Source organism: Chroicocephalus ridibundus, chromosome 1 (assembly GCF_963924245.1).
Source record: "Chroicocephalus ridibundus chromosome 1, bChrRid1.1, whole genome shotgun sequence".
Classification (NCBI taxonomy): Eukaryota; Metazoa; Chordata; class Aves; order Charadriiformes; family Laridae; genus Chroicocephalus; species Chroicocephalus ridibundus.
In genome coordinates, this window is record NC_086284.1 from 199,608,260 (window position 1) to 199,635,721 (window position 27,462).

The 27,462-nt window shown below is 45.0% G+C and overlaps 1 protein-coding gene across 1 annotated transcript; it reads left to right on the plus strand.

Annotated features, from left to right (window-relative positions):
• Positions 1–21,126: 21,126 nt before the first annotated feature.
• PIM3 (Pim-3 proto-oncogene, serine/threonine kinase) lies at positions 21,127–26,480 on the plus strand. Its single transcript, XM_063323351.1, has 6 exons — positions 21,127–21,924; positions 22,277–22,386; positions 22,518–22,568; positions 22,903–23,266; positions 24,554–24,730; positions 24,880–26,480. Exons 1-6 carry the CDS (start codon positions 21,840–21,842, stop codon positions 25,062–25,064), a joined length of 972 nt encoding a protein of 323 aa, XP_063179421.1. The 5' UTR covers positions 21,127–21,839; the 3' UTR covers positions 25,065–26,480.
• Positions 26,481–27,462: the final 982 nt, after the last annotated feature.

Consider the following 27,462-nt stretch of genomic DNA (forward strand, 5'->3'; position numbering starts at 1 on the left):
TCCAGCATGGGCAACCCTTTCTGGTAGCCTGTCTGTGGGGGAGATGAAGATGTGCCTACACTTACTGTCTGCATATTCCTGTTAAATTGTTTCAGGAGATCAAACTCACATTCTTAAACACAGCAGTTGCAATCCTGGACTCGCACAGGCTAACTACATGGTTTGTAATGGAGTGAAAGGGGACAATTATTTCCAATTAAGTAAGGAACAGGTTGGTATAAGAATTCTCTTTCAACATCGTGTTTCTTTCTAAAGAAACAGATTTTTGCAGTAATGATACAATGCCTACCGTTTTTCCCCCAAAGTCTTGCTCCTAAAAGTATTAGAAAGCAACTTGATACCAGACCTCATTATTGTTAACTCAGAAACTCTCTAAAGCAGCCTTATATCCCTGCTTGGTAATAATGAGAAAGGGTGGAGTCACATACTATTTGAACAACAAAGCAAACTGTAAGCTATGATAAATAAATGCCTGAAAGAAAACACCCTGACCCCACCTTTGTCTGATTCAAATGAAAAAATACCAGTTTCACCCAAACCACAAATGCACACATGCACACACACATACACACAAACATTGCGATTCCAAATTCCATGATTTGATGACTGAAGCATTCTGAACTGGTGAATTAGCGCATCAATAAAAACACTGCCCTTTTAATGAGGACTCACAATATTTACAAAATGCATTCCTTCAATGTTTTAATTTGCTAAAAATTTCAAGTTTCAGAAATTACCATCTCTATTTGTTCTTAAAATCCTATGTAAATATTTTGTATTGCTTTTACTATATTGTTTGCCACAGTGCCTACTGCTTCCTTTTCATATAGTGTCTTCCACAGTTTGTGCCTTGCCTTATTAATAGATTCTTCATTCCTTTGCTCTTTCTCTATCAATGAAGAGCATCTACCTGAGCTCTTCATTGTACTCTCTGTTTTCACTCTCCCCCCTTTCATTTTTGCATGATTTATGTGACCTCTATAAATCGAAAGGCCAAATATTTTTCTTCACACTTTAACAAATTTCTTGAACTTCTCCCCCTTCTTGACTGCACGTGGCCAGAAAACTGAAAAGTATCTATCTCCATACTGAACAACAAGCTGCAAAGTCACAGAGTAGATGCTGTCTTCCCGGAGCCTTATAGAAATAAAGCATAAGAACAGCCATATCAGGTAAACACAAAGATCCCTTTAGCCTAGTATCCAATTCCCAGCAGTGGCTATTAGCAGATGCCTTGGGGACAGCATACAAACAGGGTAAACATAGAGTATATAACTTCTATACAGTCTTCCAGCCTCCAGCAATCTGTGACTCAGAGAGTTCCTGCATGATCTTGTCTCCAAAGAGGCCTAGGGAAACGAAGAATAAACTACGACTCAGAGAACATGTGAAGCACAGCTAACTTGAAAGGAGGAAAGAAAACATATCTATAAATTGGTCAAAATATCAAAAGTAGCTCTAAAGAAGTTTGCTTTAGGTACTGGATGCATTCTAACCACAGAGGATAGCAGTCTAAACCTACTTTGTAGTCTAGTTGTACAGAGCAACAGGCTGCCACTTCCAGATCTACCCATTTTCAGTCAAAATAGGTAATTTGCCTTAACGATTTAAATAGTAGGTGTTGCTAACCCTTTTGCCTGAAATAGGTTTGGGAATACTCACAGACCTACAGGCCAGTTGCATTCAGAAGAGAGGCAGTACGTTTTTCAGCTGGCATAGGCAGACATGACAGGTGCTATCAATCCACAGCCGTATAAAGCCAGAAATGAGAATAGATATACCCGGTGCCAGCCAAAGGTACAGTGATTCCCAGCTATCCATCATCACGCTGCCGCTGGAGATTACCACACGTACAGGTCTGCAGAATGGAGTGCTGTAGCAATGGACAGAATCCATCCCCTGTTGGTAAAGCGAAACCTCGTTTGCTTTACTAAGTGCAGGTGTCACTAGCAGAAGAGGATTAATGCTTTTCCATGACAGCACTCCTTTACCAATTATTCTACGCTGAACTGGGTGAAGTGCTTCCTAGTCTGCTTCAGGTCACGTCAGCTAAACCCCTTCATGTTGTTAAATAAACTATTTGAAATAACTTAACTGATTTTGTCAGAAGAAAGTAGAAAAGTGCTCATGGAACCTTCCAGCTGAAGTCCAGGATGGGATATACTATAACAGAAGGCAACAGTATGCACCTAGAAAGCAAAAGTAGTATATCTTCGGTTGCAATAGTTATTTGCAGAGCATACACCTACCTGCAACCACCGTGTCATAGACAAACCAGTACAACTTGGAGAGGGTTACTTAATGCATTGTCAATTAATACAAGGTTTTGATCACTGATGCGGGTATTGAGAAAAAAAGGCATCAAAATTAAATAACACTTTGAGAAATGCATTTCCCTCCGCCCAAGCTCATATTAAGCCAAATATTTCTGCTCCCAGGCTGCTGGCCATAACTACCCCAATACTCGTTGTGTCTTACTGCACCCAGCATGTCCCCATTCCTCCAGTGAGGCGCCAGGCAGTGCAGGAGATTGTGTTTGTATGCTCAGTGGTTCCTTCTGCCACTTTCTGCTTACTGGTTTCTATCTGCACAGTAGAGCCCATGGGCTTCTGCACAATTACAAAATCTGGGAACCGAACGTTGTGGTGTTATTGGAATATGCCGTTTGGACAAACAGATTTCCTCCTACTAATTTGTGGGATCTGAACTGGGTGTTGGAGTTGTTCTCTCACAGAAGAGAACTAAAAGCTGTTCCACGGTGAAGGATGGGGTACACTACCTTTCTGATTCCACAGAAAATTCCTCCATATTCCTTCAATTTCCTTCACTTCTGATAATCCAGAAGAAACACTTTGTGACACAAGATGTATTTGAAGCCTTGAGACATTTCCCATGTGTGGCACCTTTTAGTACGGCTACTGATCAAGCGTTTGTGAAGCAGCTGCAATAAATTAAGGAGTGCAGCCCCTAAATAATTGCCTAGCACATACTTCCGAGTCCCGGAACTGCATAATACTCCACATATCGTCAATGGGCCAAGTCACTGAAGAATCTGTTTCCCAGAAAGAAAAGGCTTGATGAGGAATGAAAGACAGAAAAATGGGCAGGAAAGAGCTAAAGGAATAGTGGCTATTCTCATGACTCAACAAGGGATTGATTTCAAGAAAGTATGAAAAGGTGAATTTCTGAGATCACCTCCCAGTTAGACAAGCGTGAGTGTCAGCACAAAGGTGAAGGTAAAAATACACAGCCAACAATGGAGGGCTGGACCACAGTAGCTTTGACTTAAATAATCTCTTGCTGCCACTAAGCACCACTCAAAAATGTGGCTCTACAGCAGCCTAAGTAAATCTAATTGCTAGCTGTTGCAGTGCCGTCTTTACCTTGCTGATGAGCTTTGGTGCTTGACAGACAAGGTATGTGTAAGTAACTTTGGTTATTTCTTTGCTAGTCTAGTTCTATAATGACAGAGGGATAAATCAGCCATGGTTCTACTGGGCACCAGTATCAATGCAAACTGCGTGCAAGTGAACGGTGTGGGTAGAAGTAGGCAGAAAGGGGAAAGGATCCCCTCCTTCCACAGTAGCGCTCAATCACAGCCCAGTCAGGCATACTGAGATCCACTAGAAAACAGGTATTCTTATAGGAAAAGTGATGGTCCGTGTTCAAGGAAAGATCTACAGTTCCAGCAAGAGTGCTAGTTGTGAAGATAGAAGAAATACGAAGAGAAAGATAGATGAAAAAAGAATCTCATTCATCCTAGCACTACACGTATTTTAACTGAACATCCTGTAGCACTGATGCCAGCAACTCCCAACTTTCCCGACTGCCTCAGCATCTAGCTCCAAGAGGCTCCTCTCTTGATTTCCCAGAGCACAAGACCTTCACAGCAAATCCACACACAGTCTGGACATTTTAGGGTGCATTTGAAGAGCTCAAGCCAGCCAACATCCAGAAGTCTGTGAACTGCTGTGTCTTCACACCATGTCCATGCTCTTTGCATGCATTCCCTATTTCTTCAAAAACTCCAAAGTGTCTGAAAGACACACAACCCCCTGTTTCACAATATAGTACCATTGGCCAAGTCACACTCCCAGGAATCTGTAAGCAGGACTATCCCGGAAGGTTTAAATACGCTATTTCTCTCTTGTCCTTGCCCTTTCATACAGAAATAAAATGAATAAGATTACCGCTTTGCCAGAGCCAATGAATCTTACAAAGCCAAAACCTTTGGCAGAAGGAAACACTACCTTGTGTACAAAATATTTTAGGAGAGCTTTTTTTCTTCTTGGCAACGCATAATCACATCTTTGGGAAGAATAGATGCCATCACCAAAACAAGGAGGAAACAATGTTCAACTGTTCCACCCTCAGATATCTCCAGTGAGGTTAGAGGAGAGGTACCCTATTTGCTGATGCTGCTCTTCACCATTGGTATAAGAGCAGGCACACCAGGAACCATCGGAATCAAAGGCAATTTAATACCTTTTTACATTTGCCATACAGAGTCATAGAATCATAGAATCATAGGGTTGGAAGGGACCTGGGGAGATCATCTAGTCCAACCCCCTGTCAGAGCAGGGTCACCTAGAGCAGGTTACACAGGAACTCGTCCAGGTGGGTTTTGAATGTCTCCAGAGACGGAGACTCCACCACCTCTCTGGGCAGCCTGTTCCTGTGCTCTGCCACCCTCAAAGTAAAGAAGTTCCTTCTCATGTTTAGGTGGAACTTCCTATGCTCAAGTCTGTGCCCATTACCTCTTGTCCTGTCCCCAGGCACCACTGAAAAGAGAATAGTCCTGAAGTAGTAAGTATAGTCTGTAGTGGACCCTTGGTCCATCAGAATACAATACTCATCTCGTTAGGATCTGAAGATGTCCTGAAGGCATACATAGTGGATTTTGAATACAAGACAGATTTGTGTCATCTTGTTTCTGTATGAAGGAAGCAGTAAGCAGTATCTTGCCTGTTTCTGCACATTAAGTGGAAACATGTACACAGTTTATACACAATTGTATCAAAAACTGCTTGTGAGATTAAACTTCTATCTTCCTTCATAAATTACCAAAACTGTTTTGCTCCTGGAGTTGGTACGGCATTCATTGTTACTAACTCTATTATTATGGCATTTAAAAGTTTGAAGTTCAGAACAAGCTGATTACAGTGACAACTAGTCTAAGAGCAAAGCTATTCCTTTCTCTTCTAATGCATTCTATGATTCCTTATCACGCTCTTAAAGCACATCATGCCAGTTTGCATGATGTTATGTAGCAGATCTCAAGGTGTTATGACATTCTGTTATCTGCAATGTGTAATCCTGAAATCAGAGCAGGCAATGAATTGTGTTTGTTTTTTATATAATCCGTTCACTGATCATTATTTCCCGTCAAAGTGCAAAGTTCAGCAATATGGATAATCGTGGACCTACATATAAAAAGGATATGTGAGCAATAAAATGTAACTGAAGAATGAAATTAAAAATGAAATCAAGTACAAGATATATGACTGTACTATTTAAGCCTATTTCTCAGAAGTATGACCCTCAAAGCTGGTAAGTCTTTGTTCTGTTACCTGTTTGTCCTGGGTGTAAAGAAGTGGGGAAAAAAAAAGGGCCTGTTTGCTCCAGCAAAATGCAGTATGCAATGGGAATCATTAAAAGTGCCAGATGAGTAAGATGACAACAGCATAGATGTGTCTGCAGTAGTCTTATTTACATCTCTTTTATGGCAATGGAAATCCTTTTGAATTGAGTGGAGAAAATCCAGGATGTGAGAAATTAGAACTGGGCTGAAATACTTGTGAAGCGCTGTGGGAACAAACACAGAAGTGTCCAATAATATGACCACAAATGGCAGCAGACATAACAGCTTCTCTTGTGAGCTATTAGAGGTGGGCTGGCAGAGCTTCTGTCACTATATTTTCCCTCCTTTTACTTGTACAGAACTTAAAGACACCATAACTAAATTATATTTTTATAACATCTTATGGAAAATCTCAGATAAAATGATTCAGCATTGAAATCACTTTATCTTGATGATCTGACCTAAAAATTGCAGCAGACACATCAACAAGTGTATCAGCCACCTTTGTCCCAAGGGTAGCAGTGGTCTTCTCGGGGTAAGGCATCGAACTGAAGGAATTAGCAAACATTAGGTTTAAATCTGGCGCCTCAAATCTGTAAGTGTCCTCAGACAGGTACTTTTTATGCACCTAATAAAGGACTTCAACGTTCACAACATGAATTCAAATCTTCTATTTCACCAGAAATTTCATCTTCTATGAAATGGTATGAAAAGCAGCTGCATGGCAAGCAATACAACAACGACTCATTCTCTTCTTTTTGACTACAGGACAGATTAGAAATGATGAGGGTTTAGATTTAAACTACAGAGAGACTACCTTCAGCCCGTGCATTTCACGCATTTTCAAAATGTAGGAATTTATTATTAAGTTTCTCACCTTTGTCTTTTTTTAAGTATTAGTAATATAGATATACCCAATTTCCCCACAGACAGATGGCAAAGAACAGTAATTAAATATGGAATCAAGAAATGTAAAACAGAAGTTAAGAAAACCAGGTAACAGGGGAAATTAAAATTATAGGCAGAAAAATTCCGTGTTCAAAATGACTAAGGACAACAACAGTTTTTTAATAAAAATCAGGAGTAAAAGAAATCCTAGTTCTTGTGAATGTTGCTACAAAGTGGCAAGGATATCAACACCACCAGAAAAGGCAGATAACAAAACTGTAAGTCATGCAGAAAAAGGTAGAGATGTTCAGCATGTTTCTGTTCTGTATTTGGAACAAAGCTAAGTATGCCTTTGTACCATAAAATAATGACGAAATAGTTCCTTTTCCAAGATTAGTTAAGGATGATGATAAAGAGAAACAATTAAAAATAAACACTGCAAAATAAGCAGGCGTGGGTAACTTTCTTACAAGAATTCTAAAATAATTAAGAATCATCTAGATCCTTGAGAATTTCAACCTATTTTGAAGACCCGGAACTGGCTTTTTTTCTTGCCTTTTGGAATTTTCTTTGCCAGTGCGTCAAAGAGAGAAATGTTATGATCCAAGGCAAACTAATGTCACAGCTGCAAAAGGACCACCAGTTAAAGGGGGAATTGTTAATGTGTATTTTTTTACCTGATCAAATATCAATTAAATTTGTATTTATATGGCCTAAATTTATATGATGGCAGCATACAATTGTGCACATTCCTGTTGGTTGCCACTCTGGAAGCATGGTTGATACCTCATTGAAGTGTTACAGAAAGATGACTGCATTTATCTCGAACAATTTAATCAAAATTATATACTTCACTGCTGGCTCACACAACTGAAACAATATATTGGCCACTCTGGGTGAAGCAAGAATAACGAGAGTGAAGGACACAGAGGTTCCCCACATGAGGAGATAGCCCAAACTCTACATAGTAACAGAGGCTGCAGTTCTTAGAGAAAGTGCTAGATACCGCCTCAGCCTCAGACCTTGGTCAGAACTGTCAACACAGGCTTTCTCATGTGTATTTTAAATACAGATTCCAAACCACTAAATATTATCGGGCTCAGTATCGCAACCAAGGTCTGCAGAAGCAGAATACTGTTAGCTGCCCCTGCTACTTGTAGAATCAGAGACAGTGGTGCTTGTCATCTGTTTCCTTCTCAAGAAAGAAGTCCTAGTCATCATTCTCTAGCCTAAGCAGGGCTGAGTACACCTCTGGCTTTTCTACTCACTTTCTTGCAGTCCAAGCCACTCAGTCTTTTACAGTTTCCAACTCCATCAACCTAGCAATTATCTACAGGCTTCTACTTCAGTACCAGCTAAAACACATTTTCAGTAGCGTGTTTAACACTGCTACCAGCTCCTTCAATACATTTTTTCTGTATCACTGTCTTAAATGCAGATAACTTTGTTCCTTTTCACCTCACATGAAATGTACATTTTATATCCTAGTATAAAAGTGTCCTTTTATACAATAAATACAGAAATGACCTCTGGACCAGGATTTAGAGTCCTGTATTCCTCCATCACACAAGATTACCCTAACCAGGAGGGACATACTCAGAATGCTTCAGTTGTGATTTCATTTGGAATTTAAATTCTCAAGGCTCAAGAATAATTCACACTGTCTACCCTCCAGAATCACTTTAGTGTTGAACACACCTAAGATCAATAAAAGTTACCAGAAGACTCCATTTTGGTGTCCATGGTGCTCAAAACTACACATTCCTTGTCTCAGAGGCAGGATGTACTCCAACTACCATTAGCCTGGTACCTAGAAGACCTTCCTAGGAGGCTACAGCTGTGCCTTTTCTTAACGCCAAGAGTCTAGAACACAAATCTTCACTTCTTTTGTAAGGTCCTAACCACTGGAGTGTTTAAGTACTTTCACCAGAGGATGATGTTTCATTCACAAGTGGATGTTACTGCTCTCTGCCAAACTCTGAGTTAGATGCCTCTTCAGACATACCCTTCTGCATGATGAACATCCACAGTAGTACTGACAGTTGGTCAAAAGCGATTATCAAAATAACTTGAGTAATACATGCTCTTCTTCATCAAGGGTTGGCAGCCAGGATTAAAGCTCCAAATGCTTTGCATTTAGAAAGCAGAACCTTTGGTCTGTGGCACAGCCATCTTTTTCTTGTCTCAGATTCATTGCTCCTAACAGATTGTGGAAAATAATATGGAAAGGTGGAAAAGACGTAATTAGTAACAGTCACCAGCAGCAGTCTTTAGCAGGACATGATTATGGGTAGTTTCCAACACACGACAGAATGGAAGGGCTGAAGGACGGAGTTTTCAGGTGAGTATCACTCCTGGAAGTCGAGCAGAGCTCAACAATTATTAGGAGTTGAGTGTGAGGACTTATACTGGCTCACTGACATAAACAGACTTGAGAATGACCTCAAGATACAACCTTATTTTCTGTGTAGTAGACAAAAGTATGAGTTAGATAGTCATCACTGTCCCACAGGCTATATTCACACCAATCCATTAAGATTCTGATTGCGCATTCATGGATCATCTGAAAATCTACTGTAAACCAAAAACACACACAGCACCTTACAGGACCACGGTTACTGAATAGAAACAGAAAGAATTATTCGGGTGCCTAAACTATTAGAGGGATGAATAATTACAGATAACAGCACATCTGAGGCTTCCACATAGGAAGATGACAAAGCAGATGACAGAAGATGACAAAGGACGTGTACAACAGTTGTATCATTCTTGAGCAGCAGCAGGAGGCCAAACAGGATACCCTTGCCATCTAAAATGGCATCTATTTACTTACTTGAATTACTTCCGAATTGTGCATAAATACTAATGGAATACCAAGTGCCCTTCTTCTCAAATTAAGACCCTTGGAAGGCTCTCCATATATATATTCAAAGCCAGAAAGTCTCACATCTGGTCTCAAAAACATGTACATGGGAAAAGAATTGAAGATAACGCCCACGGGTACTGAGGGAACTGGTGGATGAGGTTGCTAAACCTCTCTCTATTATATTCCAAAAGTCATGGCAGTCTGGTGAAGTCCCCACTGACTGGAAAAGGGGAAACACAATCCCCATTTTCAAAAAGGGAAAGAAGGATGAACCAGGGGACTATAGGCCAGTCAGTCTCACCTCCGTGCCTGGTAAGATTATGGAGCAGATCCTCCTGGAGGCACTGCTGAGGCAGAAGAATAACGAAGAGGTGACTGGGTACAATCAGCACGGCTTCACCAAGGGCAAATCGTGCCTCACAAACCTGGTAGCCTTCTATGAAAAGGTCACAACATCAATAGACAAGGGGAGAGCAACTGACGTCATTTACCTGGACCTGAGCAAAGCCTTTGACACTGTCCCGCATGACATCCTGGTCTCCAGGCTGATAAAATATGGGTTTGATGGATGGACAATTCAGTGGATAAAGAACTGGCTCGACAGCCACACGCAAAGAGTGGCTGTCAATGGGTCCATGTCCAAGTGGAGGCCAGTGACAAGTGGAGTCCCTCAAGGATCAGTACTAGGACTGGTATTGTTTAACATCTTCGTCAGAGACATGGACAGTGGCATAGAGTGCACCCTCAGCAAGTTTGCCAACGACACCACGCTGTGACGGGCAGCTGACACGCTGTGGGGAAGGGATGCCATCCAGAGGGACCTTGACAGGCTGGAGACGTGGGCCCATGCCAACCTCATGAAGTTCAACAAGACCAAGTGTAAGGTCCTCCACCTGGGTCAGGGTAATCCCAAGCACTGATATAGGCTGGGCAGTGACCAGCTTGAGAGCAGCCCTGAAGAAAAGGACTTAGCGGTACTGGTGGATGAGAGGCTCAACATGAGCCGTCAGTGTGCACTAGCAGCCCAGAAAGCCAATCGTATCCTGGGCTGCATCAAGAGAATCGTGGCCAGCAGGTCGAGGGAGGTGATTCTCCCCCTCTACTCCACTCTCGTGAGACCCCACCTGGACCACTGCGTCCAGTTCTGGTGCCCCTACTAAAAGAAAAGATATGGATGTGCTGGAACATGTCCAGAGAAGGGCCACGAGGATGATCAGAGGGCTGGAGCATCTCTCCTATGAGGACAGACTGAGAGAGTTGGGGTTGTTCAGTCTGGAGAAAAGAAGGCTCTGAGGAGACCTTATAGTGGTCTACCAGTATCTTAAGGGGGCCTACAAGAAAGCTGGTGAGGGACTTTTTAGGATGTCAGGTAATGGTAGGACTAGAGGGAATGGATTAAAACTAGAGATGGGACAATTCAGACTGGACGTTTGGAAGGAGTTCTTCACCATGAGGGTGGTGAGACACCGGAACAGGTTGCCCAGAGAGGTGGTGGAAGCCCCATCCCTGGAAGTTTTTAAGGCCAGGCTGGATGGGGCTCTGAGCAACCTGGTCTAGTGGGAGGTGTCCCTGCCCATGGCAGAGGGGCTGGAACTGGATGATCTTTAAGGTCCCTTCCAACCCTGACAATTCTGTGATTCTAAAATATGCAAAATGGACCTAACATCTTGTATGTCCCAGCTTTTGCTGTCCGATTTCATCTTTTCTTGTTTTTCTGAGGACACATTTTGAGATCAGGCGCAAGGGACTCACCAGCTTGAAATATGTGTGAAATCATCCCTTCAGAAAGCTTAATAGTTAAATATTAGCATATTTATTGTTAGTTTTTAACACTTAGGAAGCAATTAAAAAAAACTTGATAAAATACTGATTAACATAACATAAACTACAATAATCTTTACGAAGTCCACGGAAACACAACAGAAAAGGAAAAATTATGATCATAAAGTTAGTATACTAGTACTGATAAGATACACAGTAAAGTGTCCTTTGATCACACAGTCATATGCGGTTTACGGTACATACCTTAGTTAACTATGAATAAAACATTGAGCAAGGACAGTCACTACATTTTTAATTATAGTATAAATGTTGGAATGCATTCAGCTGAGCCTTGATCAAAGATCGTTTAACGATACTCATTCCCTCCCATCTTTTTTTTTAATTTTAATAGTACATTAACAAAGCAGGTACCAACTTTCTGTATACGCTAAACCGAATTGGTTCTTCTCACAGATTTGATCTGACTTTGAAAAATAAAAAAGTGCAGCCTATGCTGACAAGAGTAATTATACTTACAGAAAAATGTACTCAACACATAACCTTCTCCTCCACGTGAACTTCTGTCGTCAATTACAACATTAGCACAGTGTTGAGGATCCTTTGTGCAAAGGCACACACCCCAGTTCAGCTTGCTAATGATACTGTCTGTGTCTGATAGTAACGAAAGGAGCAGTGACTAGTGACAGTTCTGCAGACTACACGTGGGATGCACGCGCAGGGCTGGAGTTTTCGCTGGTTAATAATTACATTCTTTCAGCTTCGCAAAGATCAGGAACACCAGCAGTTTGTCAGTCGGAAAGCCAGGGCACACCCATTCAAAGTGATCTGGTGGTTGTCTCCTGTCCGTGGTTCAAAGGACAGATCTTATTTCTGTGATTACAGTAACTTTACAGTAGTTTTCTCATTACAGAGTGGTTGAGAAGCCGAGGAGGGGAAAGCGGAGATGGAGGCACACAGGAAGTCATGGTAAGATAGTAGGAAAGGTTTGAATGCTTTTACACTGTTCAGTTTTGGCTCATGAAGCCCTAACTAGGAGCTTACATAGCCATAAAACCAAAATAGGACCTTATAAACATATCACATTTTGTTTCACAATGTTGGTATTGTAAGTTTGGTTTTAAATTTAGCATCAAGTTTCAAGACAGATCAAGTGAAGAGCTGACAGCTCTGTATATTAAGTCTCTTTTTGCAAGTCTTCAGCAATTTTAGTATTTATTATTGTTATCATTACTGATGAGTTACAGTGTAGACAAGTGGTCTGTGCGGTGGGTGGGAACTGGCTGACAGGGGGCACCCAGAGGGTGGTGGCAAATAGCTCCTTTCCAAACTGGCAACTGGTCACAAGTGGGGTCCCCCAGGGACTGATATTGGGCACAACACTGTTTAATATCTTTATAAGTGATCTGGATGATGGCATTAATTGTACCCTGATGAATTTTGGTGATGACACCAAACTGAGTGGAGAAGTGGACGCTTCAGAACGGAGAGCAGGAAGACCTGGATAGGCTGGAAAGAGTGGGCTAACAAGAACCTTATGAGGTTCCTACAAGGACAAGTCTTGCACCTGGGAAAACATAATCCAGGAGTGCAGCACAGGCTGGGATCTACCTGTCTGGGGAGCAGCTCTGTGGAAAGGGACCAGGGAAGGTCAAAGGATGATCAAAGGACTGGGAAATCTGCCATATGAGGAAAGGCAGAGGGAGCTGGGTTTGTTCAGCCTTGAGAAAAGGCTTAGGGGAGACCTTATCACCATGTTCCAGTATTTAAAGGGTGGCTACAAACAAGGTGGAGACTCCCTGTTTACAAGGAGTCACATGGAAAAGACCAGGGGTAATGGATACAAGTTACTCCTGGTGAGATTCCATTAGGACACAAGTGAAATATTTTTCACAATGACAACAATCAGCCATTGGAATAATCTCCCCAGGGAAGTGGTGGATTCCCCAACATTGGACGCTTTTAAGATTCAGCCGGACAGGGTGCTGGGCCATCTTATTTAGAGTGTGCTTTTGCCAAGACAGGTTGAACTAGATGATCCTTGAGGTCCCTTCCATCCTGCTATTCTATGACTCTATGATCATTATTATCATCATAAGCACTGAAAACCAATTAAACCTTTCCATCTGTGCCCAAGTATAGAAAGACACATTAGTACTGCCACTGACTTTGGAATGAATTTGAGATTAACAAATTACTGAATTATTTTACTGGAAGCACAGCAACACGCCTTTTGGATCAGGTCACAGATCCAATGCCTTGGTCTAAATTTTATAACTATGATGGTCACAACTCAGATAAGGCTTTCAAATATTTATCCTTTGCATTTCAAAATTTTTATACGAGAATTTTGAAAAGGGAAGGCAGAACTGAAACCAGTTCAATCTGTATTCTAACATTTCTTTAAAACTCAAACACAGACACAAGAACGTTTTTTTGCTTCATCCTATATAGTACATGTCCCTCTAAATTAATGATTTCTACACAAAATCTTAAGAGATCGTATGTTACGCTGTTTCTCTAATTTTAACCCAAGGATTCTAATTTTAACTGAAGGACTGTGTATTGATCTACTTTTGGAACATGCTACTTTCACCAACTAACAAAAAAAAGTAAACCTTGACTTCTTTTTTTAGTTCTCTTTTTTTCCCCCCTCAATTTTGTTTGGTTGCATGTGGGCAAACATAAAATTGACAGAACACTGTGATTTCTTACTATTTCCACCAGTACATAGATTATAGGTTCAAAAATACTCATCCAGTCTACACTATCAAACAAAACATTGGAATCAATTTTTCACATCATTACAGTGGTTTAAGTATAACACCACTGCAAAACACCAGAATTAAACCAGACAAATACAGGACTTTATTAAGAATTGCCTCATTACACAAACTATCCCAATACTTTGGCTCACTCTATACAAAGATCCCAGAGCGGATAGAGGTGGACCAGCTCCTCTTTATTCACCTTCCTTATTCATTGATTTGCCAATGTCAGTATCAACTTATTCTACAAGACAGAAAGTTGGTTTCCACCTTGAAACTTGATAGCCCTTCTATTATTTTTATCCTCCAATTATAATCCTGAATATTCTTGTTATCCCTAAAAATACAATGCTCTTTTTAATCTTGTTACATTCTTGGCCTTTCTGACTTGGCATTGAGTTCCACAGTCTAATTACAAGTTTTGTAAGTAGAGGTAATTACAGGTTGGGTTTTTTTTATCAGTTTTGAATGTTACCTTTTAATTTTCCTTGATGTTCCTGTGCTCGTGTTAGATGACAGAGAACACGGTCATCTAATCTACTGTACCTAGACCATTATTTTACTGCATCCCCTTTCTTAATCTTCTCTCTAAAGTCAAAAAAAAGGCCTAATCTTTCAAAAGAGGGTTTTTTTCATATCCTCAGTCATTCTCATTACCTTTCCTTGATCCCACTTTAGTTCTGCAATACATTTTTTGAAATGGGGAAAACAGCTGCTGAAAACAGCTGCTGAAATTGTGCAATCTCTCTACTGAACACAATGTGCCACCTGTGTAACAGTGGAAGATGAGGTCCTGAGAACTCAGTTGTGTGGAGAGCCGTGCTCTTTGAGTTATAAATATTAATGCTGCAGAGACTTTCCAGTCTGACTTCCCCTGACACAATGTCATGGTATCTAATGCAAATTCTGCATCAAATCTGTAAGTTCTTTTTACACATGAACATATCGTCTTGCCTTATTTAAAATCCAGTTTCAATATGAGGTCTTCAGTTGATGAAGGACTACATCCAAAGTTATCCTGTTACCCACCTGTACTTTACTTCTATAGTTTGTTGTTTTCTTGCAGTTCCCAGGCTGGGAAACTCTTCCTGTGTGAGGCTTAAAGAGCTATCAAATACCAGGCGGGGAAAAAATTTTAAATAAATTGTAGATACTTCTAGACGGTGATGGTAAAACGTTACCTCCTAACCTTCTCCCAGATAAACAAAATAGATCGAGGTATTAAAGCTTCATGTTTTAAGACAATGGTCACAGACCTTGTATTCTCCTTTAAAGCCTTTCAAGTTTTTCAGCCTTCTTTTAATAGTATCCCAGTATTGGTCTCACTAACGCTGTATCAAAGGGGTTACATTCTTTGCCTATTCTTAAATTCATACTTCCCTGATAAAAGTTCAGTGTTCACCCCCTTAGCTTACAAGTGTCTTCACCAGACAGGCGGTGATTTCTATAAGTGTCCCATAGCCCCGTCCATCGTTACCGCATTCCTCCATATTTTATATGCAAAGGCTATTTCTCATTTTTATTATTTATATTACTTTTTCCCATAGAAAAGCCTCCATCACAGATCAGATACTTCTACTGTTCTACACACCAAACACAAAGATGGTCTTTAACTCACAGGTATCTTTGGATTGCTCCCCTCTTCTTCAACCCGTCAGCTTGAGCTTGAACAGTGATGGGCTGATTAATCTTGACATTAAATAATAAATAAATACAATTAAATACAATACATACAAATAAATACAATAAAGTAAATAAATACAACTATTAACTATATGTTTGTGATTTCATCTGCCATTCTCTATGAATGCTGAAATATATCCTATCAGCTTGCTAGTAACAGAAGTTTAAGACATTTCTCAAGGATCCAGAGTGCACTAAAACATACATCATCTTTTAAAGTCTGGTCATATCTTGTTCGCTGATTTATTCATCACTTACTACTACAAAGTCCTATGCCTGATTGTCTCAAAGGAGCACTGCTTCTGTAACAATCCAACAATCTGTAACAAACCAAACAATGGTTATTTTCACAAAGTCTTTGTTACAAACAGCTAATCAGACTACGGACATCTATCCGTATATATTGTATATAGTCTGATCTGAAAAACAGTAATTGTAGTTATATTAAACAGATTAAACTTCTAGCAACATTCCCAATGGCAAATGGTAAATAGATAATCTCTGCTGATGCATATATATCATCAATGATAACATATAAGTACAACCAAAACTCTGCACCTGTGTGTCTAGGAGGGGAAGGAGGAGATTATAAACAATAGGTATATACTACCTAGACAGGATACAAGCAAAATCCTATTTATTAATGCAAAAACATGAACTAAACCAGAAGTTTAATTTCTTAGTGGTAGGAGTAATCTTTGACTGAATTCACTCAGTAGTTTGATAAGAAGAAAGAATGCACTGTATCTGGAAATGTAAGGTCTATTACTGATGGAGCTGTCAACATCTTTCTCTAATCACTCATAATTCTAATGATGTGTTCTTTAAATGCAAAGAAATAAAGAGAGGTTGTGGCTTTATAAGACACACTGGTCAAAAGGAAAGCAGTGAAGTTGCTGAAAAAGTGCCCTAACAACCTGTCTGCAAGACCTGGCAGAGTCAGACATATCTGTTATCCATCCTAATTTGCAAGTAAACAGGCAGGTATAGCAAGGGCTTGCCTTAGCAGCACAGCGAGTACATGACTGAGCTCAAGAACAAAAAGGAAGCATATGGGAGGTGGAAGTGGGGACACAAGGAAGAGGAGTACGGCAGCATTGCCCAGGCATGCAGGGATGGAATTAGGGGGCCAATGCTTGCATTCAGTTAAAATTGATGAAGGATGTCAAGGGTAACGACCCTTTTGCAGCAAAACGGGAGATTGAGTAAAATCTAGGCCTGCTGCTGAATACAGCAGGTGACCTTGTGACACAGCACACAGGTACTCAGTGTTGTCTTTGCCTCAGTTTCTTCTGGCAAGGTCTGCTCTCAGGCCTCACAGAGCTCCACATCAAGTAGCAAAGATCTATTTGTTCAAACAAGCCGGAAATGTAGTACAAGTCCATGGGGTTGGACAGGATACATCCAAGAATACCAAGACTGCCAGCAAATGTCATTGAAACGGCAGTCTCTGTCCCTCGTGAAAGGTCACAGTGATCAGAGGAGGTTTCTGACAATTATAAAAATGTTACGTCTGTCTTAGAAGATTGCAAGAAGGAGGATCTGGGTGACCACCCTTCTCGCAGTCACTGGGAAAATTATGGAGCAAGTACTCCTGGAAACCATTTCCATTCACACAATGACAAGAATGTTATTGAGAACAGCCACCTTGAATTTCCCACGGGCAAACTGTGTTTAGTCACTCAGACTGCCTTCTACACTACAGGCGCTCTGGGTGAGGGTAGAGTAGCAGGTGCTGTTCTCCTTGTCTTTAGCAAGGTCTTTGATGCAGTTTCCTCATGTCCTTGCAGCCAAACTGGGGAGACTAAAAGGTGGGTTGGCCTCAAAGGGTCACTGACAACTGTTTGAAGTCTAATTAGCCGGTGATTCCAAGTGGTATTCCCTGGGATCAACACAAGGGCTGATGATATTTAACGTTTTCATCCACGACCTGCATGATGAGACCCTTAGGAAGTAAAAGGTGACACCAAATCAAGGGGGGCTGTTGGTATACTGGAGGGTATAGCTGCCATTCGGGGAGACCTCAACAAGCTGAATGAGTGTGTAACAGATACCTCTGTTTTGAAGTTCCCAAAAGTTAAATACAAGGTCCTGCATCTGGGACAGGATATACTTACGGAAGAGTGCAGGCTGGGACTAACAGTTCTACGGGAGAGGATCCAGTGGACCACAAACTGAACAGTCAGCAGTGTGTCCTTGCGGTGAAGAAGACTAACCACATCTTGGACTGCATTAGCAAGACCATAGCCAGCAGGTCAAGGGACATGATTATTGCCCTCTATTCAGCACACATGAAGCCACATCTGGAGCACCGTGTTCAGTTTGTTCTCTCACCAAATAAAAGAGAGACTGCAAAGAATTGAGTGAAGGGTCATTAAGCTGTCTAGGAGCTTTGACATACAAGGAGGATGAGGGACATGAGAATACCGATATTCTTACCGACTTGACTAGACTTTTACTGCTGGAGCATTCTTAGCAGCATTCCTGATGGTCACATTATGTGAACAGAAGCATTTTGGTAGTCCCATCCAGAAGACCTACAATGGCTATAGGCATACAATAGGGCACATTAATGCCACCTGATGATGTGCCACAGCAAACTGCGGACTTGGTTCCATATAGACATTAAAAGGTAGCCCGAAGGTGCTACTGTCTCCGTGCTGCAAATAGAAACTCCCATGGATCTTCTGTATTTCTGTGCCTGACAAACTCACACCCGCTCAGGAACCGCTGCACAGAAAAATGATTTGTAGATCAAAGAACAAACTGGCATCCTACCCACGAATGATTTTCCATTTATAGTTGCAAAGCCACTGCTAAAGAGGCCAAAACTAGTTTATACAATATTTCTGCAGCTATAATTGTTTAGGACCACTGAACTGCATGTTCCAAGCCAGATCAAAAGGAGCACCACAAACCCATGAAAGGCTTATGTGTAAAGACAGGGTAAATTCCATGTCTGGGATCCATCTGTAATTCTGTCAAACCAAGAGTCCTGGTAGCTGTATACAAATTAAATGTCTGTCTGCCAAAATTAAGCGAACGAAGAACAAATACCCCCTTATCACTTTTTTTTACAGTAACTACCTTGTTTGCTTTAATGTTAAATATAAAATACCCTTCCTTTTACACTGTTGTGAAAATACAAATCAGATCGGGAGTTATACCAATACCAGACATTTATCGGGGTCTTTTTTAGGTTACCATTTTGCTTCTAACATAGATGTGTAAAGGCATGCTATATTGTTTTGACTCAAAGTACTACAGCTGATACAGCTGAAGAAGATGTAGCTTAAACTCAACAGGATTTTGAGGGAAGTCTTTATTATGTGCTTGAACAGGTTCAAGGCAAATATATCACTGATTTACCATAAACTGACAACACAAAGATGGATTTAAGAAATTGCAAATGCAGTTGAATGAAAAGGCCTGATGTTTTTACGCTTGCAGACTAGTGATACATGCATGATTTTTCAAGCTTAGCCACGTAAAAAAACAGGAATTAATAACTACTTGCAGTGTTAATTCCCTAAATAATTAGCACTTATGCATATTAATACTTAATGCCAGTTTTCTCTCTTTAAAAACATTTCCTATTTCAATAACCAGAGATCTCATTTTGGAAGTAAGAAACACTCTCCATTTAAAAAAATACTCATAACAAGCCACTAATAAGAATTATAGCAAAACGGGGATAGTGATAAATTCTTTAAAATAAACCTGGAACATGTATTGTGAAATTATTAAATCTTCCTACTGTTTGTACGCATTTACATTTCAGCAGCAATAAACACAATAGCATGCATATGCTATTATCTGGAGAAACTTGCTAAAAACTTATTTAATGTGATTAGAGATAGCCAAAAGGCAGGATATCTAACAGCCAAAAAATCCAAATCATTATCTTTAAAAAAAAAAAAAAATCCATAAACATGAAACCTCCTGAATCCTTCAGCTGCTCAATAAACAGAATCGTTTAGTTCAGTTCCCCTGCAAATACCATGGTATGAGGAGTAGTAACTTTTATACTCCAACTGACCTAGCTTCAAAAAACACATTCCGGGACATGAAGGGTTGAAACTGCGCCTGAAAACTTGACCTTTACATCAGCTGGTCTAATCTAATAAAAGATATTACCTCTCTCTAAAAGCCCTTGCTTTGTTTATGGGCATGACTGCTACTATTATCAGACAATGCCAACTGCAACGCTCTCCCAGTGCCCGAGGTGGGAAGGACTGCCAGCTCTTCAAGCGGTTGCCCAAAAATACCCTCACGCTTGGGATCCCTGTGCAGTGCTGATATCTCCAACTTCAGGATTTTTCCAGAGAGGGGACGTGAGACGCTCCCGTTTATGCACCTGGGAGTGCGGCGGTGTGAAAGGGGTGGCAGTGCCAGGGATGTGGGGGTTCAGACCACTTCAGATGTCTGCAAGCGTCCTGGTATTCCCCGGTTGAGCTTCAGCCTCGTGCTTCTGCACGCCATTTCTCCACTTACAGGCATCTGGTCAGTAGTCGGGAGTAGCTGCTGAAGCAGTTATTAAGACATTGTTATCCACCCAGCACAACGCTAATTAATTTCTGACCCAGTGGCCCCCAGCCTTTGCCGGACAGGCAGTCGGCAGGATCCCCGCCGGCCCCCGGGCTCCCCTCTCCCCCGGCCTCTCCCAGCTGCCCCGGCCTCCCCTCAGGCGAGGCCGGTGCCGGGGGGGCCCTCACGGCGGCAGCCCTCCAAGAGCCGTTAACGGCCTCCCGGGAACCGCTCCGGGGGGAAGCCTGAGGGAAACGGGCGCCTCACGGAGAGCCGCTGTAAAAGCCCCGTCGGAAGAGGACACTTAAAAGCCGCCCGGGGAGGGGGAGACCGCCGGCCCGCGCCCCGCCGCCGCCGCCATTCCCGTTGACGCAGCGCCCCCTGCGGGGCGGGGCGGGCGGCTAAGGCGCGGCAGCCCCAAGCCGCCACAGGGCCAGGGCAGCGGGACAGCTCCCTGCCTTTTGCTGGAGCGGGGCGGAGAAGGGAAGCCCTCAGCTCCTGCGAGCCGCCGGGGCACCGGGCGCCCGCCGTCGCGCCGCGCCGGGGAGCTGACTGACAGAAGCAGGCGCGGAGGGCAAGGCGCCCGGCGTCCCCCCGGGGGGCAGCGGCGGGGGAGAAGAAGAAACTGGGGAGGGAGGAGCAGCGGCTTTCTGAATAACCGGGCTCCGACACGTCGCGCGGGGGGCTGCCGACACTGCAGGCTGCGTCCGCCGAAGCCGCGTCCCGGCGTGCCCCGGCCATGGCGACCCAGCCCGGCGCGGAGCGGCGCGACCTTCCCGCAGCCGGGAGGAGGGGCTGGGCGCGGGGCGCCGCGGCATTCCCGCCCTGCCGCATGCAAATGAGGCCCCTCCTCATTGGCCGCGCCGAGGAGCCCTTTGAAAAGGCGCCCCGCGATTGGCTGGCCGGGAATGTTAACGCAAAGCGGAGAATCTCCCCCCCCGCCCTTTTTTTTTTTCTGCCGCTAATGTGTGATGCGTTCCTCAGACAGTCTGTAACTCTGCGCGCCGGTTACTACAAATAAGTAGTTCCCAGCCCCCCGCCCTCCCCCCGCCGCCCGCACGATGGGGGCGGGACGGGAGGCTGCAGTCCCGGCCGCCGCACCGCGGGCGCCCCGGCGCGGAGGGGGAGGGGGAGAGGGCGGTGGAGCGGAGGAGAGAGGTGTTTCCCCCCTCCCGCCTCCCCCGCGGAGGGATATCCTCGGTGCGCTCGGCGCGCTCTGCCCGCACCAAAATATTGGGAGTTAAGAGGCGGCGCGGCGGCGCCGGCGGCTCAGAAGCGCGCGGGCAGGCACGGCGGTGGATCCTGCGCCCGCCACGGCTCCACTGCGGCGCCCAGCCCGCTCCCCGCCGCGGCGGCCCCCGCAGGGGCGGGATCCAGGCGCGGCTCCGCAGCCCCACGACCCGCCCGCCTCCGACGAGGGCTCCGGTTCTGCCGGCGCGTCCCGGCGCCCCGAGCGGTTCTCGCCGGTGCGAGGAAGGAGAGCGGGAGCGGCGCCCGCGCCGGCTGCTTTTCGCCCGAGGACTTGGTGTCGCCGCCGCGGGGATCCGTGCCGGCGGGCAACCCCGAGGACTGCGTCGGTGCCCGCTGCCGGGCGAGGAAGGAGCGGCGGAGAAGGTCTCGGCGTCCCGCCGCCCTCAGCCGGCTCCGGAGAGCGGGGAGCCGCGCCGCGCCGCCGAGCGCTCGGCCGGGAGGACGCCGGCGGTACCACCGCGGGGGACTCGCCGCCCTCCCACCCCACCTTCGGAAGATGTTGCTCTCCAAGTTCGGCTCGCTGGCTCACATCTGCAGCCCCACCAGCATGGACCACTTGCCGGTGAAGATCCTCCAGCCAGGTACGGCGGGGACGGTGCCGGGGTGTCCCCCCGCCAGCGCCGGGCGGGGCATGGACCGGCCCCGAGCGATCCCCGGGGACGGCGCCTCGCTCCCCCCCGAGCTCCGGGGTGCGCTTTTATTCCTTTTATTTATTTTTTTTTTTAAATTCAAGAAGACTATCTTTTTTTTTTTAAAAATAAAAAGCCTTGGGTGGAATTAAGGCAGCCCTCACAATACTGGTAGAGCGCTTTGGGGCTTTTATTATTTTTATTATTTTTTTTTTACTATTTTTGGCGCAGCGCGGCTGCGGACGCTAACGCGGTGTGTTGTGTTTTTTTTTTTTCTTCTCGCCCCCCCCCCCTTCCCCTGCAGTGAAAGTGGAGAGGGAGCCGTTCGATAAAGTCTACCAGGTGGGCTCCGTGCTGGGCAGTGGGGGCTTCGGCACCGTCTACGCGGGGAGCAGGATCGCCGACGGCTTGCCGGTGAGGCTCGGGATGGCGGCACAAGCGCTTTACCGGGGCGGGAGGCTGCGGGGCGCGGCCCGGCGGCGGCGGGGCGCCGGCTGTGCCCGCCCCGCCGCTCACGGCGCCTCCTTTCCTCCCCCGCTCCGCAGGTCGCCGTGAAGCATGTGGTGAAGGAGAGGGTGACCGAGTGGGGCACGATTGTAAGTACCGGGGGTGGCGGGGAGGGAAGAGGGGGTGGGGGGGTGCCGGGCGACCGCGGGGCTCCGCCGCGGCGGGGCTATTGTGTGGGCGGCGGGGCCCGCCCCGCTGGCGCGGCCTCTGCGTCGGGTGTGTGTGTGTGTGTGTGTCGGGGGCGGGGGGGGAATTTGGCGGGGGTTCGCCGCCGCAGCGCCGCGCCCGCCCCTCGGACTGCGGCAGCGGCGGAGGGGGCCCGGCGGCCGCGCCCTCCTCCCCGCCCTCCCCTACTCCCCGCCGGCTTCCCACCCCCCCCCCGCCTCCGACGCTGACCCGCTCCCCCCGCTTCTCTCTGCCCAGAGCGGCGTCATGGTGCCCCTGGAGATCGTCCTCCTGAAGAAGGTGGGCTCCGGCTTCAGAGGTGTCATCAAGCTGCTGGACTGGTACGAGCGGCCCGACGGCTACCTGATCATCATGGAGCGGCCCGAGCTGGTGAAGGACCTCTTCGACTTCATCACGGAGAAGGGGGCCCTGGACGAAGAGACGGCCCGCGGGTTCTTCCGGCAGGTGCTGGAGGCGGTGCGCCACTGCTATGGCTGCGGCGTGGTCCACCGGGACATCAAGGACGAGAACCTGCTGGTGGACCTCCGGACGGGCGAGCTGAAGCTGATCGACTTCGGCTCGGGGGCCCTCCTCAAGGACACGGTCTATACCGATTTCGACGGTACGTGCCCTCGCCGCGCACGGGGTTGCCCGGTGTCGCCCGGGTTTGGCCAGTGTGTCCCCCCCGCACCCCTTCCGGGGTGATGCCCGCCCCGTAGCTGCCGCTGAGCCCCGTTCCCGGCGGCAGCGAGTGGTGCCTCTGACGCAAGGGGTTCATATCAGGTCTATCGGTAATGGAAACCTGCGGACCCGAAGCAGCTTAGGGGTGTTCAGTTGCGTAGGAAAGAAGCGATTCCAGGCAGTGACGCAGCAGTTTATATTTCCCTGTCTTGGAAAAAAAGCGAGAGGTTTTTTTTTTTTTTCCTAGAGGGCGATCTGTTTACATGGAGGCTTCGGCGGTGTCGGATGTTTCCATGTGTGGATATGCAGTTTTTACATGCGGTGCTTTTTTTAACTTGAAGCGGTAGCTCCCCCTCCCTCCCTTTCCGCCGTGTCCTGGAAATCCCGCATTGCAGATTTTAAAGCGACCGGGGATAAATATGCTCCCCCAAAAGGGATTCGGGGCCGGGATTGACGCTTTAGCGATGGGAAGGTGGAAATAATGCTGCGTGTGACAGGAGGGAGCCTTTTCCCCCGTCCCTTTGAGCGTGACTGATGTAACAGGGGACTCTCCCCCGTGTCCTCCCCCCCTCCTCCCCCCCAGCTGCCGCACTCACATCTGTTTGTTGTGAAACCCGAATCCCCGCCGCACGTGACCCTCGGCATCCCGAATTCCCGGTTTTGTTTGGTATCCAAGGAGCCCGCGGGCACCCGGAGGCGGCGGGCGGGGGGGACGGGGGAAAAAGCTGCCGCAGAGAAGCGCGGAGGCGGGGGGGCGGGGGAGACACGAAACGGGCTTAAAAAAAACCCGTAGAAATCGTAACCGGCCCTATTTTGTTTACCGCCCCGCGGAATTGGATAAAGCAGATTAGCCCCGTGTAAGGCGGGCAGACCGGAGTTTCACCTTCTCGCCGCCCTCCCGCCTCCTCCCCGCCAGCCCCCTTTGTCCTTTTGTGTCTATTTTTGGTGTGATGCTGCAGACGCCACGTGGCCAGTGAAAGGGAGCTCGCCCGGGCAAACAGTCAGCTGATGGGGATGGGTTATTCCCTGCCACGAAATAGCACGGCCGGATGGGCCAACCCTGCCGATGGTGTAACCCTGCAGTTGACCTCAGATTACACCGCTGATGGCTTTGGCCTATAAGAAATTTAAAGCTTTTTTTTTTTTTTTAATCCTAAATGATGATGAACAATGTGGAAACACTCTAAACCTTGACTTAATTTTTTTTTTTTTCCCCTCTCGCTTTTAGGAACAAGAGTATACAGCCCTCCAGAGTGGATCAGGTACCACAGATACCATGGCAGGTCAGCAACAGTATGGTCTCTGGGAGTTCTGCTATATGATATGGTTTGCGGAGACATCCCTTTTGAGCAAGATGAAGAAATCTTGAGGGGACGATTATACTTCAGGAGAAGAATTTCGCCTGGTGAGTGGCATAGGGGTCAAGTGAGGGCTCTTTTCTGTTTTTTTTTTTTAACTAGTCATGTACATTTGAGTTTGTACAGGTGGGGTTTTTCTTACTCAAGGTTGTCTTTTTACTTTCGTAGTCTAAAACTACTTGTTTGTTTGTTACAGAATGTCAACAGCTGATCAAATGGTGCCTTTCACTGAGGCCTTCAGACAGACCAACACTTGAGCAAATCTTTGACCATCAATGGATGCACAAATCTGAAGTAGTGAAGTCTGAGGACTGTGACATAAGGCTACGGACCCTTGATACTGATGTATCTAGCACAAGTTCAAGTAATGAGAGTCTGTGAATTACTAAGGACCTCGCACTGGGAGGGGAGCTACAAGCAGAAAGACCACAGTGCTGCTGCCAATACGTAGGAGGGGCTAGAAAAACGCATTCATTATTCTGTAGTTGAATCTTTGTCTGAGGGACTTGATTTTATTTTCCCCCTTTGCTGGTTTCTGCTTTGGAATGAGAGATTTCCTTTGGAAACGCTGATGTTTGGGAGTTGCAGGCCAGTACTTAGTCAAAGACTGACCTTATTAAGAAAGCAGTGACCTCTTGAATACATGGTAAACTTTTTTGCTCTCATAGAGCCTGGACTAGATTTTATTTGCTTTTGAGTGCCTTTTTGAAAGCTGCTTCAGTGGGACTTTCTTTTTTGAGCTGTGTATGTCCAAAGAAGATCCGGTTCATTATAGGAATTTGCTCCCTTTAGACTCAGTGCTGGAGGAAGCAGCTCCTATGATGCATTGGAGAACATGTTCGGTGATTGAATGAAGTAGTCCCATCCACTGGTGATGGAATACTTGAACACAGACATTTCACTCCTGCCCCCCCGGCCCTTTCCAAATCCAACCCACCTCTGCTGCTCAAAATAATTCCTATAGCCTGCACAGAAATATGAACAGGTATATCAGCTTTTCTATCAGAAAGTTTATTCATGTTTCCTTTTATCATCTCTACCACTGGGCATGAGAAGCCCCTTTCTCAACTCCCCCCGGCCTTTTGTCACCCTGCGAGTCTTAAAGTATGTATGGGCATGTTGAATGCACAATCAATGCAATATTCAAGGACTTTACTTTTTTTTCCATACCTGTATAATGTGTTTATGTAAACTTGGTTTTTCCCATGTACTATACAGTTATTTATTGTTTGGAGTTTAGAAGACCTCCCACAGGTTTCAGCTGTGGCTATTTATTTGGTTAATTTATTTGGTTATAGTTATTCAACACTGTGCTTTTTCCCCTCCTTCTCCCCATGGGAATTCTAGTGGTTTGCCCATGGCACTTTTTTTCTGCATTCCTGTCAACTTTTGTTTTTAAAAAAAAAAAAAGACAAAAAAAAGAATTTTCTGACCTTATCAATTTTTGTTGGAAGATGGAAAATTGTTGTACAAAGTCTAATTTAAGGGAAATAGAATGACTTTTTAAAGTTAGTCAGTATGCCTTTTGTCTGGTATTATTGTACCAGAAATGTAAAGTAATGCTGTTCGGAAGGGTTTTAAATTATTGACATTGTACAGTCTCCGTGCATTGGCTCTGGAAGGTAGAGTGGCAGAGTCATAAACCTTAATTTATTTTAATAGCTGTGTTTCTGTGATCTGGTTGCATTTATGCAGCTTGGATTTGGATTTTTTTTTTCTTCTGTTTAACAGTGTGAAATGTATGGAGATCATATTTTTTATACAGGTATTTCAATTAAACTTTTTTTGTATATAACAGTTCTGTGTTTGTGTGCTCACTTTTATCTTTACTATTGCTTTTGATGCCAGCCAGGGAACGCGTATTCCGTTACCTTCTCGAGCTTGTCAAGGCCTGCGGCAGCTGACCCAGAGTTAATAGCTCTATGCCATCACGCAGTGACCAGTTTGGAAGAATTAAGCAATCCCTCATCTTGACCGTATCTACTTCTTGATCACTGTATTTGAAGTCAAACTGGAGAAGGTGTACAGTACAGCAAGGCTAGTGGCCTACCTGGAGGGGAATGGGCCAGTAATTGTGGGGGGTTTAACTCTGTAAACACTGAGTAACTGAAATACCACTGTACTCGCTGTCCTTACGTATAACAAGGGGTTTTGTAGTCACTGGTGGTTACTGTTTTCGCAGTTGATGTGTTTATTTTCCATTACCTTCAGTTTCCTTCCTCCCGGGGGTGGAAGGGGATTTCCTGTGCCCTTACAGGAAGGGGACGGCATTCTTGGAGAGCGGGGCGCCTCTTTTCCTTCAGCTCCCTTTAGATTATTGAAAAAGACCGGTGTGTCACTTTGTAAAGGACTGGAAAACTTTGTAAAGAACTGGTACCATTCTCATCCGTAGTAAAGGGCAAGAGAGCTGTCTTCAGCATTCGTCTTGGTGCGTTGGGAGTCAAGTCCCACAGCTTACTGTGTTCATCCTGGTTTCTCTGCAGCTAGAGATTGACCTGACTTGGTCTTTTGGAGGAGGGAGGAGGGGGTGGTGGTGATAACTAGGTTTAACTACCACAGAGGGATCTACAAGGTACATCTAAGGCTGTGTTCAGTCATTAAAGGTACTTTGTAGTACTCACACTAGAGGTATAGGCTTAGAATCTGTTGTTTTTCTGTAATTTCCCGTTCTGGGAATCTTTCTGCCAGCTCATCTACTATTATTTTGGTTCCCTGTGGGGAATATCTCACTTGCTGACATCACATCAAGCTCCTGATGCTAACGAGTTTAGACTCAAAA

What these genes read in the sequence shown, in the direction of transcription:
- PIM3 (XM_063323351.1), top strand. Translation starts at nt 21,840, where the DNA reads ATGTTGCTCTCCAAGTTCGGCTCGCTGGCTCACATCTGCAGCCCCACC. An exon ending in GGTGAAGATCCTCCAGCCAG is followed by an intron (nt 21,925 to 22,276) that starts GTACGGCGGGGA and finishes CTTCCCCTGCAG; the next exon opens with TGAAAGTGGAGAGGGAGCCG. An exon ending in GGATCGCCGACGGCTTGCCG is followed by an intron (nt 22,387 to 22,517) that starts GTGAGGCTCGGG and finishes CCCGCTCCGCAG; the next exon opens with GTCGCCGTGAAGCATGTGGT.